The sequence below is a fragment of the Ambystoma mexicanum genome, chromosome 3q (genome assembly GCF_040938575.1).
Source record: "Ambystoma mexicanum isolate Mex_15411 chromosome 3q, UKY_AmexF1_1, whole genome shotgun sequence".
Lineage (NCBI taxonomy): Eukaryota > Metazoa > Chordata > Amphibia > Caudata > Ambystomatidae > Ambystoma > Ambystoma mexicanum.
Window position 1 is genome coordinate 903,678,780 of NC_090926.1, and position 18,548 is coordinate 903,697,327.

The 18,548-nt window shown below is 46.9% G+C and overlaps 1 protein-coding gene across 2 annotated transcripts in view; it reads left to right on the forward strand.

Moving 5' to 3' along the window:
• The window catches only part of APOH (apolipoprotein H), a 323,894-nt gene that overhangs the window by 276,122 nt on the left and 29,224 nt on the right, over nt 1-18,548 (forward strand). For both annotated transcript variants that reach the window (XM_069655051.1, XM_069655052.1), the window contains exon 9: nt 2,083-2,280. In XM_069655051.1, coding sequence (XP_069511152.1) covers nt 2,083-2,280 — 198 coding nt within the window. The remainder of the gene's footprint in view (nt 1-2,082; nt 2,281-18,548) is intronic.

The window sequence follows — 18,548 nt, forward strand, 5'->3', positions numbered from 1 at the left end:
CTATTCAAAAACGTGTTACCATCGTAAAGAGAAATCATTTTCAATACATTTTTAGTTTTAGGTATGGTCAGGAAGAGCTTTGTGCTCTCTCAATTGGGGACGGGATGCACCAGCATTGTCTCACAATGGGTTTGGGCAGGGCCCATGCTTCAGGGCTTGTCTGCCCTACTGAGCTAGTGGGACGGGGCGATTCTGGGCCCTCAAGACTGGTCTCTGGTGGATCACTGTAATTGTCCTCTGCCATGTGATGTGGACCAAGGTGAGGTGGCCAGTGGATCCTCCTCGTACCCCACCAAGATCCACTGGCTCGGGTGGCACCCAGCATCCTGAGTCACACCCTTGCTGGTCCCCAGTACCAGGCAGGGGACTTCATCAAACCTCCCAAAGAGTTTAAGGGAATTCTATCATAAATGGTAATCACAAGACCTGGTTACGCTGAATTCTATTCCAATGCACCTTAATAGCATTTAGCTTACGTAGCTTTACTCTTTTGATATCATTGTTGAAGGACTGCGTTTAAGGCCTCTAAGTTCCTCCTGTCTGGCCCTGTAAACATTGCAACATCTATAAGGCACTGGGAGTGCCATGCAGTGTTCCGTTCTACCAAGGTAAGCCCCATTGGGCTATACTTCAATATCACTAAGGCCTCTTAACCATGGCCACTCGATTTGGCCTTGTCCTGCATTGGGGCCTCCCGCCCCACCAGGGACCCGCCTCAGGGGTCCGACGATTGGCCCGATGACTTCTCTTACTCACTTCCTACTTCAGAGCCGGCTGGTGACGGCAGCCCTGTTAAAGGCCTTCGTTTAAGTTCTATAAATTCCTCCTGCCTGGTCCAGTCCGGGTCTGGCAGGGCCCCCTGCCTCACACCAATACATCAGGAGCACCTCACGCCATTCCTCTCACCCGTATACGTCTAGTCAGGTGAACCCACTTCATTATTGCCCAAATTACCTACTTAACTTATTGACTTCACCATTGTACTTCGATCTTTCCAGTCCAGGCCTACACTTCGCCTGCTCTTGCAGCTATTGTGTCTTGTACCTCGCTGCCAAATACACCTTGTGAACGCATAATCCTTGTACCCCCAATGTAACTGTACTTCCAACTGCTGCCAATTCTAACCAAACGACCAAAAAATGTGCATTCTGAACTGGGTAGTTAAATATCGAATTTAGCTATGCCAATTTCTGCTGCTGGTTTCACCAATGTGTTGCTTTCTGCACGAGATGAGTGCTAACTATTGGTATACCCCTACCATCCCTGCACCTCCCCTTTCCCCTTTTTGCACTTTGTCCTCATGCCGGTTTTACACAACGGATGCTGCCCCCTCTTCCACGAGGAGTGACTCTGCTAGTTTGTGCATTTACTCTAACTCTGCCTTTCATGTATTTGTATACCTGATGTAGCCCTTACCGTGAGGAGTGGCTTTGCCAGTTTATGCATTTCCCTAATGTTGACACTGTATACCTGTTGTGGTCCCCCGTACCATGAGGAGTGGCTTTGCCATGTTAGGCATTTTTCAACCCCTTTAATAAATGTTTGTAGCCACAAACATGTCTCCCCTGTGTCTGGGTCTCATTCCTGGCCCCTCATATTGTCTGGACATTAAGTTACATAAGTTAGGTTCCGCCCCTCCTCTACGCCATACAAATGAATGAAAATGTGCCATGACGGAATTGGCATGCGTAAAAGCCTTATGCAAGGCTTTTTACGCATGCCATTTCCGTTTAATCCAGGGCTCAAAATGAGCTCCTATGTGTCAAGAGGGCCTATGTTCTAGTGACACATATGGCCAGTCATGACTTTTCAGGTAATAACAACACTGCATTGTGGGACCGGTCTTTTTGCATTTCCCGGTTATTAGGATGGGCCTATTTGCAAAGTACAGATGGTAAAACCAACATGGCTGGCTGAAGGTGTAACATGTATGTAACATGTATGACATGAAGCACATTGGCTGCAATGACCATCAACGCTCTATTGTATGTACGAAAGGATAGGGGGTACATCCTCTTATCTTTTTGTGTGCATCTGCACCATCCCTTTCAGGTCATGACTTTGTGATGTGTTGTGTTCTAGCTGCGTGCCAGATACCAGACAAGAAAGGTGTCGTGATCTACAGCGGGCAGAAAGTGAAGCTCCAGGATATGAAGAAACATGTGATACGCCACACAGACTCACTGACCTTTTATTGCAAGGATGAAAAAAACAATTGTGCATACACAGTCACAACTCAGTGCATTGATGGAGCTCTGCCCCTCCCTCCCTGTTTTAAAGGTAAGAGATCGGCTTCTTTCTGTTCGACGTTGCTGAATAAAATGGAATGTTTACTTCTAGTTCAACACTGGAGGTTGTTCACAGCTTTGACAGTTGGGCACTTCACCATGAGGTACAGTTTTACCCACTTTAGCCTTTAGTGTACCAGGTGCTATTCATTTTTGCGCTCTTAAAGTTATCTCTCCGACCATCAGCCATGCAAACTTACAATCCTGCAGCTTCCTTAGACAAGAAATTCCCAGTTCTATTTTATCTTTTTTGATTTATAAATATCTGTGGACATTCCTATGTTCCCAAAATGCTCTTTGTCTTACTGCAAAAAGCCAGGAACACTCATTGGTGCCGTTTGTGCCCTTGCCCTTAACCATTCAGAGCGCGTATTAGGAACATACCAGACTTTCCATCTTGGAATGATAACTTGAAATCAGAAAATAATTTGCAAGGTTATTCTAGGGTTTGATAACGTCCTTCACTCAGTCAGGGGGAAGTCTACCATTATTTTTATGACTACAATACATACTGAAAGTGATAATTAGAAATTAACATTTTGGGGCGCGGCTAGCCAGAGTATGCATACCTCGTTAGTTCCAGGGAACAAGGACTTGTGGACCCCATATTGGCACCCCAACATGATATCATTTTGCCCCAGCGTTAGGGAAAGTGTGGATGAGCCGCGGAGAGCCGGAAAGGTGGTGAGAGACCCCAGCAGGGCTCGCCAGAGCCGGTGAGATGGGCCTTGCACCCGCCAGCCCGGAGCGTCCTTGACAAGATAGCGCCCGCTAGTGTAGACTCTCCGATGGAGATGGAGCAGAGCGCCACGTTACAACGAGGGGCTGAAGGCTTCATTTTCTATCCCCAGTGAGGAGCCGTTGCTCTCCCCAATTACTACAGGGAACAAAAGACAAACGCCGTACAAGGGCACGAAGAGGAGGATCTTGTGCAGCTCACAAAGGGGGGACATAGTGAGTGAGGAGCAGTAACAGAGCTCATGCGCCCATAGGACGCTGGGCTCCTATTCCATCCTAAAGGGTCCAGGGCTCATCTTCCACACGACACTGCTGCTCCCATGTCCCTGGGTACAAGAGCAGTCTGTAACCTTCATTTCAGGAGTGTCCCACTATATGCAGATATGCCCGGCGTCATAAATGAAATCCCCATTCGGTTACAGCAGTCCACAGAAGGGTCTTGGCATACAGATTATCTCTGCCAGGCATCAGAACTCTGTCTTCTACAATAGAGAGGCCCATCAGGGTCACATGCCTGAGACGGGGATTTACCTCTAGGTTGCCTAATACCTTTCAAACTTTCCCATAGGGACACACCTAATGGCTATGATTAGGATTGTGGCGAAAGTATTGTAAAATCCAACACACAAGGAAGATGTCTAAATCCATGACCAAAGCAAAATTTGGGGCCATTAAAGCAATGTTGACAATGCAAGAGGTGAGGCCCAAGCAGCCACATACGGTAACAGCACAGGTTAATCCACCCCATGTGGAGTTGGAGAGAAATGAGGCCCCAGCAACCAAACACAGTCTTTTCTGCCTGTTGACTGAAATCAAGCAGGAAAACAAGGCATCCGGGGACAGGCTGTCCAAATCAATAACAGTTCTGAAGATTCATGTGCTGGCTGTGGAATCCAGAGTGGACGACATGGAGACAACAGTGTGCGACCAGGCTCTTAATCGGACTGAACTCCTGAATCAAGTTGTTGGGCTTGAAGCACAGCTAGAGCTGGCATGGACCAAGCAAGAAGATATGGAGCATCGTTCTTGCAAAAACAACATCCGAGTAAGGGAGGTTCCATGCAAGATAAAAATCCTGATCTAGAGGAATACATCCAGAGCCTCTTTTGATCTCTACTTGATCTTCAGGATTTGTCTGACCTAGCCCTGGATAGAACACATAGAGTCTACTCAGCCTTTCAGCAGAGAAGAAATCTACTGATGGATGTTCTGTCAAGAGTACATTTTCTAAGCAGAAAGAGAAGATAATACTGGTGACTAGGAATAAGTCTGCTATCGAGTTCCGGAGGGCAGCAATCTCACTTTTTCAGGATCTCTCTCCATACATGCTTACCTAGAGGCGATAACTCAATAAGGTGACAAAGTAGTTGAAAGAGCACAAAGTGCGCTATAGATGGGGCTTCCCATGTAAACTTCTACTCAAATATCAAAATCAGCATTATAGTATTACTACCAAGAATGGGCAGCTGATCTGATGGAAGATTGACCGGATCGCCCGCAGAAGAGTGAGCGAGAGAATAAAGTGAATCAAGAGCTGTACGCAGGGGATAACCCAGGAAAATGATAGGAAGACCGGTGGATGCCAGGCACCGTGCAAAGAAGAAGAAAGCTATGGTAACTTTTCAGACAATCATTGACATATCAGGTGGCCTTTACATGTGGTTACTAGCCTCTTTCCTGTTGATTCCAGTCATGTGGATCTTACGTATAATTGATGCGATACTGCTCATCCTGCAGCATGATTGAGTTTCAACATGAACTGAGGGGAATGTTTTATGTTACTAGATAAATGAGGTGTTGAGGTTTGTCTGGGACTTTTCCCTGGATTTACATCCGAAACCCGTAGATGCCATTGTGAGGGTAGGCTAATCACCTAGGCGACAATGAGTGGCAGGGTTCTAATGTAAGTGTTTTTTGTGGGGGGAATTTTCTTAGTTAATCTGTTGGAGTTTATGGGTTTTATTTGACAATTAAGTAATGCTGACGGAATGAGAAGATATGTGTATGCACTATGGGATGATGTGATGAAGGGTTGGGGAGGATGTGAGGCCTTTCCTATTAGGATTGTAAATGGCGACTCTTGACCTTAAAATAGTAACCCTGAATGTTCAGGGTCTAAATTCATTGATCAAATGTAAATCTGTGCTTTGGAGGCTGGCGTCTCAAGATGCAGCGATAATACTCCTCCAGGAAGCCCACTTGCTCCCGAAGGACAAATCACGATTATGTAGTAAGGTTTAGCCCACTGCCTACTATGCAAGTAGTGGTACCAAAAAGTGGGGCGTCACCATTTAGATCCCCAAAGGGGTCCCCATAAGGGTCACGGATATTCAGATGGTTGGCAATGGGTGGCTGTTACTTGTGGAGCAACTAAAGAGCTGCATAGTTACACTGGCTAGAGTTTATGCTCCAAAGGTCCTTGCAGAGTTTTCAATTGGAAAAATGATCATGGGGGCAGGGAATTTAACTGCATAGTGGACCACTTCATGGATAAATCCTTACCACCCATGAGCTCAGACAGTCGGAATTCCCAGGTATTGACAGAACTATTTCACAATCACTCTATGGTTGAAACCTGGAGATTTCTCCACACCAGGGAACGGGATTATACATTTTTCTCAGCAGTCCACAAAGGGATTTCAAGATTCGATATGGTTTTATTGTCCAACACCGTGATTCACGATACAACGGAGATTGAGATCTTACCAAGAGTCTTCTCGGATCATTCTCCGGTGAGAGTGTCACCTGACTTGGGATTGATGGACCGACCTGATAATCGGATTTGGCGATTCAATTACTGTATTCTGAGATACAGCATTTAGAACTTGGATATCAGAATCCCTATGTGACTACTTTGTTGAAAATGATACAGGAGAACTGAATCTGTGGACAGTGTGGGATGCTGGTAAATTCCGTCCTGAGAGGGATAATATTAATAAGTTAAACAGCGGCTCATGCTAAGGTGAGAGCTGATAACCAGTCCCTTTTGGAAAAAGAAATCCGGTCTAGGGAAATAGCAGACAGGCAGAAATGTACTTATGTCTGGCGAGGAATGTATTGGAGGCCATTTTGACAGAAAAAAAGCCCAAGCAATGTTATAGACAAAACAATACTTTGACTCAAAGGGTAACAATGCCAATAAGCTTTTGGCTGCAAAGCTCAGTAAACTGTCTGCGTGCAATTATATCACATCCTTGAGACACCAGAATGGTCTGAAGATTACTGCTTCACCTGGGAACCTCAAAGTAATGGAAAATGACTTTCAGATAGCAACAACCTGCCACCCTGGGCACATAGAGCAGATGGATGAGTTCATCATAGCAGCCAACCTCCCCAGAATCCCGGAGATGTTTTATGTGTGGTGTAACAAATCCCAAGGTGACATCACTGCTTTAGATGGGGGAGCCCCTTTCCATGAGGCCAGGAAGATGAGGCCGCTACCCGATAGTCCCCTGTGTGTGGTACTCAGTGGGAGGATCTCATGGGGAGGGATATCCCCATTGAGAGTAGTGACCATGTTGGGTGTGCACAATATCCCTTTAACCCTCCCACCTTCCCTATGAAACCTTTACTCACCCTCCCATCAACTACTGATATATTTCTGTTGCACACACATCTCAGGTAGAGACCTCTGAGAAGGAAAACACCCATAAGGTATTCAGTGACAGTACTGACACAAGAAAGAGGCAAGAGCAATTTGGATCAATGCAGAGAACACAGGCATGCAGTCTAGTTGTTTAAATCCACTGATTAACCTGATGTAATTTAAAACAAGAAATGGAACCAAACTATGGCATCTTCTACCTCTCGGCATAGACTGGGAGTTTGGCAAGCTACGCGAAGAAGGTCAGACCAGAGAAGCAGACGAATTTGGAGAGAGAAGCATGTCCACAGAGGTCCCAAGAAGCAGTAAGCTTCCCACAGCAGAGGAAGTGATCTTGCCGGGAACGGAATCTGATGGAGCACAGATGTCCCACTGTCGGGCTGCTGGGGAGTCTTGCGGAAGACCGGAGAAGGCTCTGGGTATCTGGAAAAGCTGATGAAGAACCTGGGAGACTCTAATGCAACAGCAGGGCAAGTGCCAAGACCCTGCAGGTATTGGGGTGGGCAGGTCTGGGGTTGGAGAGACCCAGAGAAAGCTGGAAACTGTTCAGTAAAATAAGGACTCACATATTTGAACATTTGCTAATGCGCAACAGCACAGTGAAGATGGTCTGAGACCCTTTTTGGGAAGATACTTCCCAAACAATACTAAGAAGCAATACAAATCTTACATCTACACAAGTTGCTTGCAGACCTTGGCAGGAGAGTACAAAAAGCAGGGGCACAGAGAGAACTGTGAAGTTAACCACGTGAGGAGGGTCTGGGACCCACTTTGGGGATGTGAAACCCTGATAGTAATAAAGAGAAAAACAAGGCCTACATACAGGATTAACACTCCGAGACCTTGGCAGGAGAGTAAACCAAGGCTGTGCCATGGACGCAAGGTCAGAGAGAAGAGGCAGTGGAAAAAGCAGTCGGTGAATTCCCCACTTGGAAGAAGAGTGGGCCAAAAGGGGGGTGGGCACTGAGCAACGGTCTGGGACCCACTGCTGAGCTTGGAAAAGGCATCTAGGTTGTTCTTCGTTGCAGTACCTAGGTCTGCTCACAAGGGTCTGGGACCCGGAACACGGCTCATAAAAGGTGTCCAGGCTATTCAACCCTGTCACAGGGTCTGGGAGTCAGGCCGAAAGAATGGTTGAGAGACTCTGGGGGAAGGGAATCAACCCCTTCAATCGTAATTGCTTTTCCACTATTGTGGATAAAGTTGGAAAGAATCTGGGAAAGCGAATCAACCCCCTGCGTCTTGTGGAACCTTTCTTTGCTTTCTTTACCTTTTGGAACTTTCTGTTGTGAACTGCAAATCGGGGCTACAGGTGGATTGGCAAGACACATTTCCCCTAACACATTATACTAAGTGTAGCTTCTGAGGGATAGGTTAAGATTTGGACACAGGATGGTGAACTTTTACTTTGGCTCATTCTTGCATTGCTATTTCAAGGGCCTTAGGTCTACTAACCCTACGTTTCCCAGAGTCATCCAGACGTGGACCCCTTGCTCACTATGCGCAGAGAGGCAGAGCTCCACCTCACTGATAATGCCCAACAAGGCTGAAACACATGTATGGGGTTGCTGTTGGTACTCTTGTTCAGAAGGGAATTGCCATAGCATTTCAGTGCGGGACTGCCCATGTGGGCGGGACAAAGACTGATATGCAAATGGATATTTGCCATCAGTGAAAGGTACAGTGAGATGTGGCTGCGGACTCTCGAGTGGGTACCTTCCCAAAGAACAGGTCAATGGGCCGGGTTTGTTCTCGCAGAGGGGCCCCTATGACTAAATTCTGTCCATTCTTAAATGGTCTGTTTTCCCCCAGACCATTTAAGAATGGTTCAGTTAGATAGAGTCATTTAGGGTTTCCTCCACTTTCCCCTGTTTTTGGTTGCTAAATAAAGGATTTTGCCAATCAGCGTACCGCCATTGTGTCCATCTCTTACTCCTACATCCTCCCAAGGGTTAGTATTGCAGATCACGGAACAAGAAGTGGCACTAACCATCCGCTCACTCCCTAATGGAAAGGTCCCAGCCCCAGATAGTTTTACAAATATGTTTTACAATGTCTTCGCTCCTATGTAAAGCAGTCTTGAGATGGGTAATAATAATAAGTCAAACAGTCCCCCCCTTACAAAGCTCTATAATTCCTCCTTGAAATCCAGGAAAGTATCTAACTCCATGGCGGAATCCTCAACAGCATTACTCTTGGAAAGATCCGGAAGAGTGTACAGCATATCGCCCAATCACACTGCTAAATGGGGATGCGACGATCAATAGCAAGATCATAGCATCTAGATTGGGCGAAATGTTGCCACTATTGATCAATAGAGATCAGAAAGGATTTATTAAGGACAGGGGTATGCACGATAACCTCAGAAGGGTGGTGGATCCTGTAGCAATGGCTCCATGAGGATTAAATAACTTTATAATACTGTCGCTAGATGCCCACAGGGTATTCTACAGCATGAGCTGGGAGTATTTCAATATTTTAGTGAAGCAATTTGGCTTTGGCCCCAACATCTTTAGATACATGATGGCTAACTTCAAATTTCCCAGCATTAAAGTAAGGCTAAACGGGTAATGGACTCCCTCAATAGCCCTGGAGAGGGAAACTAGACAGGGGTGTCCATTATAACCGCTGATCTTATCCATGGTGATGGAACCGTTGGCTCAACTGATTTGTCTAAATCCGAGATTACAGGGAACACGCAAGGTGACACTACCCATAGAATTGCACTGTATGCTGAGGATATTCTCTGTTTCCTGAGCAACCTTCTTCTGTCCTTGCCAGAATTGATAACCACACTAAGGGACTTTGGCGAAGTATCAGGCTTTCAAATGACTAACGAGAAACCTATGGGACTCAATATCACAGCGCTCCCAGAAACCATATAGGTATTGACATGGGGTTTCCATTTAATTGGGCTGAGCGAGAGATAAAGTACCTCAGAGTCAAAATCACTTCAAAATGTGAGGCCCTGACAGAAGCCAATATCACCCCATTGTGGAAAGAGACCATAGAACAACTCACCTATTGGGATCTGCAAGAGATCCCATGGTTAGGCCGGGTCCATGCAGTTAATGACCTTACTCCCGAAGCTACTTTATATATTTCAAGCCCTCCCCTCTCCACATCTCAGCTAGAGAGTTATTGTAACTTCAAACAGCGATAGGGAAATTCATATGGGTAAATAAACATCCTAGGATCCCACCAAAGGTTATTATTAGATCAAAACGTGAAGGTTGGTTGAATGTCCCCTCAGTTCAAGGTTATTTCTTGGCATCTCAAATAGCGCTCATGTTAGATTGGCTGATAACGGGAATAGAGCCGAAATGGAAGGAGATTGAACAATTATATTCCGTTTTCCCGCTGTCCCACCTCCCCTTCCTTTCAAGTAGCCAAAACGTAATGGAGGGAGATTTGTGGCAACTACGTGTTGTAGCCTTCGAAATTGGAACATACTGGCCTCCTTTGGGGGATTCACAATGGGACAGGACCCCCTGACGCTGGTTACTCTGAACACGGAGTTCACCCCACGGTTGAATAAAAGGGCGTTCATTCCTTTGGAAAGGCAAGGATAGCATAGAGTAGGGGACCTATATAAGGACAATATTCCCCTCATATTTAATGAATGCAAAGAAAAATATGGGCACTAGAGTCCCTCCCGTCCAGGTTGGAACTCACTATGCAGGAAGGACTGAGGGTAAAGAAAATTTGTAACTGCTATAGACTCCTAAAGAAACCCTCAGAAGCAGAGAAACCTTCATACATGGCTCGATGGATACAGGAATTAGGAACAGACATCCCTAGGGAAACTTGGCAGCATCTCTGGCTGAGAGCAAATAAGACTTCTAAATGTACCACTATTGACAAAGAAGCTATTAAACTAGGTTATCTCTGGTATGTGACTCCCCAGAAACTATACAATATTTACCATTAAAGCTCCGACCATTGTTGGCAAAACTGTGATCAACTGGGAGATATGGCGCATATGTGGTCGGCCTGCCCAATAATTCAGATTTATTAGAAGTAAATGTTTGCAAAAATTAAGGATATAACAGGTCGATCGCTCCCTATGAACCCGTTAATTATAATTTCAGGGGATGTACATGAAGATTATTCCTATCCCATGTGCTAGATTCTGGAAATCACCGGAGGGTCCAATAACATCATACTGGTGGATAAAGATATGAGAGATCATTACCATGGAAAGAATCTCAGCGCATATATCAGACACTATGCCTAAATATTTACGTACGTAGGCACCATTTCAGGACCCTGCACGTGAGGGAAATCCGACACTCCATAGACGCAATTGTTAAAATATATGTCCTTAGAATAGTGCTCAATTGTGGACAAGACAAGGGACCCTAGATTTGGGTAGCGAAGTGCACACATGAACAGCATAGAAGGATACCTCACGGGAGATGGTGACCATTCCAAGGACAGAATGTAATGGCTCCATTTTTGTTTTATTTATTTATTCTGGGCGGGAAATTATGTTTATGGTTATAGGCATAAAAAAAGGGAATCCGACTGTAAATGTTTAACTGTAAGGACTTGGACATTGTCTATTTGAGTTGCTGTTGGTTCCTCAATAAAAGAGAAATTTGACAAAAAAATAAAGAAATGGCCATTTTACAATTTTAAAAAGAGCCAGTTTACAATACTTGCATAACTAAATCATTTTGTAATCGCTTCTTTTGATAGAATACACACAATTTATTTTCTCACAAGATCATGGCGTCCTTCCCTCTCTGATAAGGTAATGCGCAGAATAAAACCAATGACCTGTTTCTTCTGTGAGAACACAGGAAATGTTTAAATGTTCATGCTGGCCACTGAACCGGTATATCTTTTACAGTATGCACAAACACTGCAAACGCAGCTCAAATAGAATATAAATGCAATTGAACCTACAGCCTGGTTCCATGGTGCCTTTCAAGGTCTGTCAGAACCCCATCAGTCCATTAGAAATTATAAACATCCCCCTCAACTTATCTTCCTATGGACAATGTGCACTAGGTGTGATGGCAATGACAGTGCTGTAGGACACATGCAATGGCAGTGAATGTCTCCATATACCAGACCAGTCCCCACCCTGAGAGAACGCACTAGACCAGCATTTGATAAGCCGTGTATTGCCTGTATTATCTTATATTGGTGCATGCATAAAGAGTGATATTCCAAGCTCAAAGGACTTGAACCGTGTTGTTAAAGATATGTGTCCTCTTAATCAATTATGAATATCAAATATAACCCTAGACAATAAAATACATATTTGAGATTCACTTTAAATAAATCTGGATCCTATAAAGACAACCCTTTTGGATCATGTGTAAATCCTACAAGCAACTGCTTTTGTATTCATTTGGTGATCTGCTGTTTGAGGCACAATCGATGGCCATTGCTTTCCCTGAATTAAAGAAAAATAGAATATGCAGAGCTTTCTGATGTGCCTGTAGGTGTGATGCAACCACGGATCTAGGTCTTCTTTCTGTGTGGTATTCGTGGAGTTTGTTTCTGTGTTTACCTGATAACTTAATTTCTTTTGCTCGTTTCTGGCCTCCGCTCACCTTCTTCCATGCCCAGCTTCCTTTTCTGAGCCCCACTGTTCCTCCCTTTCTTTTTTTGCTATTTTTTCGATGTGAACCTGTGTTTTGTAGGGTAAGGCCCCAACAGCTGCTCCACCAGGCCACATGAGGAGCTGCCATCTTGACACTGCAGTGGTGGTACCCATTGCGTTGCTGCAGTGGGGCATCCAGTTTGTCTCATTCCGCAATCCTGGGTAAATCCCTATGATCCTGCTCCTTTTCTTTTTGGTCAACACATTCAAAGGACACCCCCGTAGGGGCTCTCTTGTGCATTATGGCAGAGTAGACCGTTTTTTCTCCAGCTCCACTCCGGCAGCAGATCATTGAGGCCGTAGAAGCCTCCAAAACTCTGTGGAATGGCAGCATTCAGCTGGCGGCATTGTAAGAGCGGCACAGGAGCAAGGTGAGCGAAACCGACAAGTAATTTGTAGCAGAAGTGCAGAGTTGTATATCTTGGCTTGCACGGCCTGTCAGCGGCAAGATGGCAGCTGCGAGTGAACATTGCAGTTCTCCCAGGGTGGATTCCGGCTTTAGTGGAGAGGCGTCAGAGAAAGAGCTGCACAGAAGCGCCTGCTGAACAGGACCCGTGTGGAAGCGTCGACACGGCAAGCGCTTCCCGGTGCGGGTCTGGCGCGAAGGACATGGCGTGGCTCCAGCTCTGTGGATCCTGCAAAGCTGCGTTCACACCTCCCCGGGGCACCATTCAAAGTGTCGGAGCTGCCGCTATACGGAAAACACGATGAGCACAGAGAGCCAGAAGTTGAGGTAGCCCTCAACAGTAACGTGGACAAGGTCAGTACGAAGGTGGAGAGCACGCCATTCAGAAAAAGGGGCACAAGATACCACTCCATAGTCCTGTAAGAATCAACTGGCTGGAGGCAGTGAGGCATTGCTTGGGCCACCATATTGAGGACCACGCACATGGCAAGGAAGCCAGGTCCCGCCCCTGCACGATAGATCTGCAGGGTGGTACAGACAATGGCAGGAAACTTATAGGGGGCCTTGTGCACCGGCAAAACTTTACCCATGACAATGGAACGAGGAGTGTGTGCGGGTTGAGGAGAGGAGCTACAATTACGCCAACGGACCGCTTTCAGGGAGAGCTGCTCGGGAGGTGGGTAGGATAGAGGTACCCACTGGGAAGAGCAGGACGGTGCCTAGAAAAGGCATGGGAATGGTGAAAGAGAAGGGGAAGAAGATGCCTGTTCAGGCGAGGATGGACTCATTCACCGGTGCCACCAAGGGACCCCTGAATCGACTGGCCTGAGCACACCACAGACCTCACCCAAGCTGAGCAAATTCCTAGCAGTCATCCAGGAATCCAAATCATTGCTGGAAGGTACAGTGGGAGTGGAAGTAAGCTTCTTGAGACAAGTCTTCCATAAGAGGCAGAACACAGGATATCAGAGGTGGGGGATACGTTGCAGCAATTGAAGAAGGATATCCAAGACTTGAAAAGCAGAACACATTTCTTGGAAGAATGGGTGGAGGACACAGAGGGGAGGGCCCATCGCAACAACATGAGGATACTCGGCCTCCTGGAGAAAATATAAGGCCCTTTGATGGAACTGTATCCTGAAGGGTGGTTGGCAGAATGGATGGAGCCATCTAGGCAGCCGCAGTTCTTCTCAAATGAGCAATACCTCTCCATCCCAAGCAGACGGGGTGGTCTGCGGGGCCCATCCCAGACCAGTGATCGCTGAGCTGCTAAATTACTGAGACTGAGATGTAACACTGCAGATGTCAAGGTAGAAAGGATCCGTCAAAGTGAATGGCTCCAAAGTAACAATATACCCAGACTTCACTGGAACAGTACAGAAGGTTAGGCACTTGTTTGAGGAGATCAAAAGACTGCTGAGCGACTTAGAGATCAAATACGGCATGCTTTTCCCGGCAACCCTCAGGGTGGTGGGACCGAAAGGGGTACGGATCTTCCACGCCACACAGGAGGCTTGGGACTGGGCCGATAGTGAAGGCTTGGGCCAGCGGGAAAAGCCACCAGATGTGGACAGAAAGCTGCCCGGTTGAAGACGATAATGGCGGGGGATCGAGACTGATAATTGTGGAACTGTGAGAGCTTTATATAATTGAGATCAACATCGCTGTCTGTGGATGGCTTGGCTATAAGTGGCATTGTCAGAGTGGAGCTGGAGAACTGAGACGAGTGCACACCCCCGCATCACTTGCCTGCAGGTGGGGACAATAATTTTTTAGATTTGAAGGGAGACAGATGCTTCAGGTTGTGGGGAAGCGTGGGGAGGGAAGCGGGTTGTTGGGGCAGTTTTGGGTATGTATACTTATTTTCTCAGTGCATCAACGGGGAGGGGGATGAGCACACTCTTCAAGGGCAGTGAATACAGGAGCCAGGGAAGCATTGCGTGGCATGGTAATGGCAGGCACAGATAACTGGCGGAATAGGTCATTCAGCTGCATGTCATGGAATGTCAATGGGCTTCTAGATAAGATTAAATGAGACCTGGTGACAACATTTTTGGTGGCCTACCCCACGGACATTGTGTTATTGCAAGAAACCTGGGGACGGCGTGCACATTTTTGGGGAGGGCCAGATAGTCGGTAGTGAAGCACGCTAGGTTCAACGGGGAATCCAGGGGGGTGGCGATTTTAATTAAGAAATCATTGCCACTGGTGGAGCAGAATCTGTAGAAGGATCAGGGGGAGTATGATACTTTTGGAATGGATATTATGGGGTGAAAGGATATGTATTAATGCCTGTGCCCCTCTGACTCTGCAAGCGGATACGCTGAAGGGGTTACAAGCCTGGTTGCCCAAGCATGGGGGTAATATCACTGTGGTGGGGGTGGAACTTTAACAACACGTCGCAGGCCAAGCTGGTCCGGTCTCCCTACAGGGTTGGAGAAGCACATCTTTTAACAAAGCTTAACACCTATATAGAGGCCACAGGGTTGAGGGATGTATGGAGGGATTTGCACCCCAGGGAACAGGGCTTTTCCTTTTTCTTGAATATGCATTCGTCCTTTACAAGGATTGATTACATATTTCTCCCAAACACTATGGTGGGTTGGGGAACCTCAGCAACATTTCTTCCAAGGGGCACCTCAGATCATGCCCCCCTATGGATTACGATACAGGAAACGGACATCTAGCAGAGAGGAAGTTGGAGGCTGAAAGCATATTATCTGGAAGATGAGAAAATTGCAGAGGCCCTCACGAAGGTATCCGTAGCCTACTTTCAGAGCAACTTGAGGACGGTGGAGAGCCACTCCACGCTTGGTGAGGTGTACAAAGCAGTGTTACCGGGGAAGGCGATGCAGGTGGTTAGACAACATTTTAGGGCCTGCAGGGAACGGTTGGATTGGTCGGAGCGAGAAATAGAGACAGCGGAGACACAGATGGTGCGCCAAAATAGAAAGGAAAATAAAAGGGCCATTAATAGGGCACAGCACCAGTATAGAACAGTGGCCTGGGATGAAGCGAATGCAGCCCATTGAAATAGGCAAGCAAGGGTCTTTGATGCGGGGGACAAATGCAGTAGGCTGCTGGTGTGGCTGGCATGGCTTGAGAGCAGGGACTAAGGGACATGGTGGGTGAGGGAGACAAGAGGTGCAGATGGGACAGTCTCCTACACGAGTATAGCAGAGGTGTTTGCGGTATATTATGCAGACGTCTATCGGGCCCCAGTTACCGGGATGCTGTTAGAATTGGGCACCATGTAAGGGAGACAGGACTGCCATGGGAGAATCAGAGGCAGAGGGAGAGGCTGGAACTAGATCCAATGGGGTAGGAAATACAAGCCACACTTAACCAACTCCAATTTGGGAAATCCCCGGGCCCCAACAGTGTCCATGCAGAATTCTAGCACGAACTGGTGGAGGGGATGGGTCCATTTTTATGGAATGTCATGAAAGGGGTATGCTGTTGGAGGACCTGCAACAGGCAATGATTGTAGTTATACATAAAAAGGGAATCTGCCAGACCAGTTCAGTGGGTACCGCCCACTCTCCCTGATTAATAGAGAGACGGAAATACTTTTTTTAATTGGCAATGGAACCATTTGCAATAAGGGTGCGATGCTGAAAGGATTTGTTTGGCCGGAGGGTGGGGCAGGACCGTATATCGCTCGATGTGGATGAAGTCTTCTGCTAACTAGCGGAACCGAGATGAGTTGAGTGGTCCCAGGATTAACTGGGATAAATCTGAACTATTGCCGGTGTGGGAGGAAGGGAAAGCGATACCAGAGGGATGTCTGCTCAGAGTAGGAGAGCAGAACTCTGCTTTTCTCTGCAACAACTTAGACCAGGATCTGGATAGGCTATGGAGGGATGCCAAAAACTGGGCAACGTTACCGATCTCAATGGAGGGAAGAGCAAACTTATTCAAAATGATGGCGCTGCCGTGCCTCCTTTATGTCCTCAAGAACACTCCGGTGATGGTTGCGGCCAAGGTGTTCTGGACTATTTAAACACTGCAGATGGAGATCATATGGGGGAATTAAAAACCCTGAGCTGCTCTGATAACGCGAAGTAGGTGTGTATGGGGTGGTGGGTTGGAGATCCCGAACATGCAGCATCATTACTGGGCCTCCCAGCTTATTGCGATAAATGAGAGGCTGTTCAGGGGAGGGGGAAACCACATGTTGAGTGGGAAGTGAAGAGGATGGGGGCAAAGCCAAATTTGGAAGTGCTGTATGGGGGGGTGCCACCATGTGGAATGATGCAACCAGTGGCCTATGAGTTGGCATCACTCACAGCTGTTCTTGAGCAATGGATTGGGGGTGGAGTTGTGACCATGGAGGCTCCCACTTGGGGGAACGGAGCATTGCCAGAGGTTCACAAACTGGGTATGCAGAATAGATGGCAAGACAAGGTTATTCGGATGTTTTGGCGCAAGACAGTCTGTAATCTTTTCAAAGTTTTCATGAGCGGGACCGGATAGGTATACATATGCCAGGCTGTCGCACGCTTTGGCTCAGGGGAGGGAGGAGACTTGGGAGGTTCCTGAGAGATCCCTGATTGAGACTTACCTGTTGGAAGATAAGTTTAATGGGAAGGCAATATCGCAATTGTACCAGATGATTAATAACTTTATGTCTTAAGCCCTATTGCATCTGAGGGAGAGCTTGGAGGGGACCTGGTTGCACTAGAGGAAGAGGATTGGGCGGAGGAGGTGGGATCGCAGAGAGGAACAAGCATAACCATGCCACTCCGCCTGATCCAGTACAAAGTGTTGCACAGAGTATACTACTGCAAGGTTCGCCTTTACCGAATGGGCAGGACTATAGGTCCTCAGTGCTTGAAACGTGGGGTGGGGGTGGGATCCCTTTTACATATGTTATGGGACTGCCCGAAGGTGCACATTTATTTGGAGCGGATAAAGGACCGTCTCTCCTGGGTGGGCAGCAAACCAGTACTGGCATGACCTAAGATGGCACTATTGAATGTCTGGGTGGACACAGGGTTCAACAGCAGGGAAAAATGTTTGATTGTGAAACATGATGTGAAAGAGGACTCTGACTGTAGACTGGGGTAATGCGACCCCACCTAGCATACACTTGTGAACAGAGGGGAAGGATCAGTATGCAGAACTGACGAGAAGGGTGTAGAGAGACAGAGGATCCCCTCAAATGTTTGATAGGGTCTGGGCTAGATGGTTGGAAGTGAGCTGAGATGTAATTCCGGCGAGCTAGCTGGGGAGGTGTGGTGTATTGGCCAGTGGGGCAGGGATTACTGGAATAAAAGAGAGTGTGCTCTTGGGTGAGGGGAGAGGGGATTCCAAGAAGAGGGAGGAGGTTTATTTTTGGGGGGATGCGCTGGGCGGTTTTCTGCTTTTGTTATTTTTTAAAATGTTTATTCTGTTGTTGACTAATATTCATAGATTGGAAAACAACAGAAGCATTGCTAGGGGGTCTGGAGGGACTATAGCCCTGTCTCGTTTGATTGTAGTCCTGGATAGACGCTGAGGTGCTACAACCAAAAGGCTAGCTAGCCCTGGGTCCTGACAGTCCTGACACTAGCATAGCCCTAGACCTAGCAACACCCCTCAAAAACAAGAAAACAATAAAAATGTGTTTATTTTTTTTAAAAAGGACACTCCCGTGACCTCTGCCCATTTTTCCCACTTACCTAATCTCTGATCCTTCCCTTCCAGCCATGATAAAGTCCGTCCTGCTCCCTTCCCTTGTGTACCCCTCTGCAAAAACCTTGCCTGTGGAAACGTTTCTGTGGAAAGGTGACCCGCTACCATAACCAGTGAAGCGTACAATGTGAGGCAAGGCAGTGTTTCACAGGGGCGATATGGAGAGGGTCCCCTTATCAGAGTGTCACAGATATATAAATGAAGGATGAAGCACTCTGG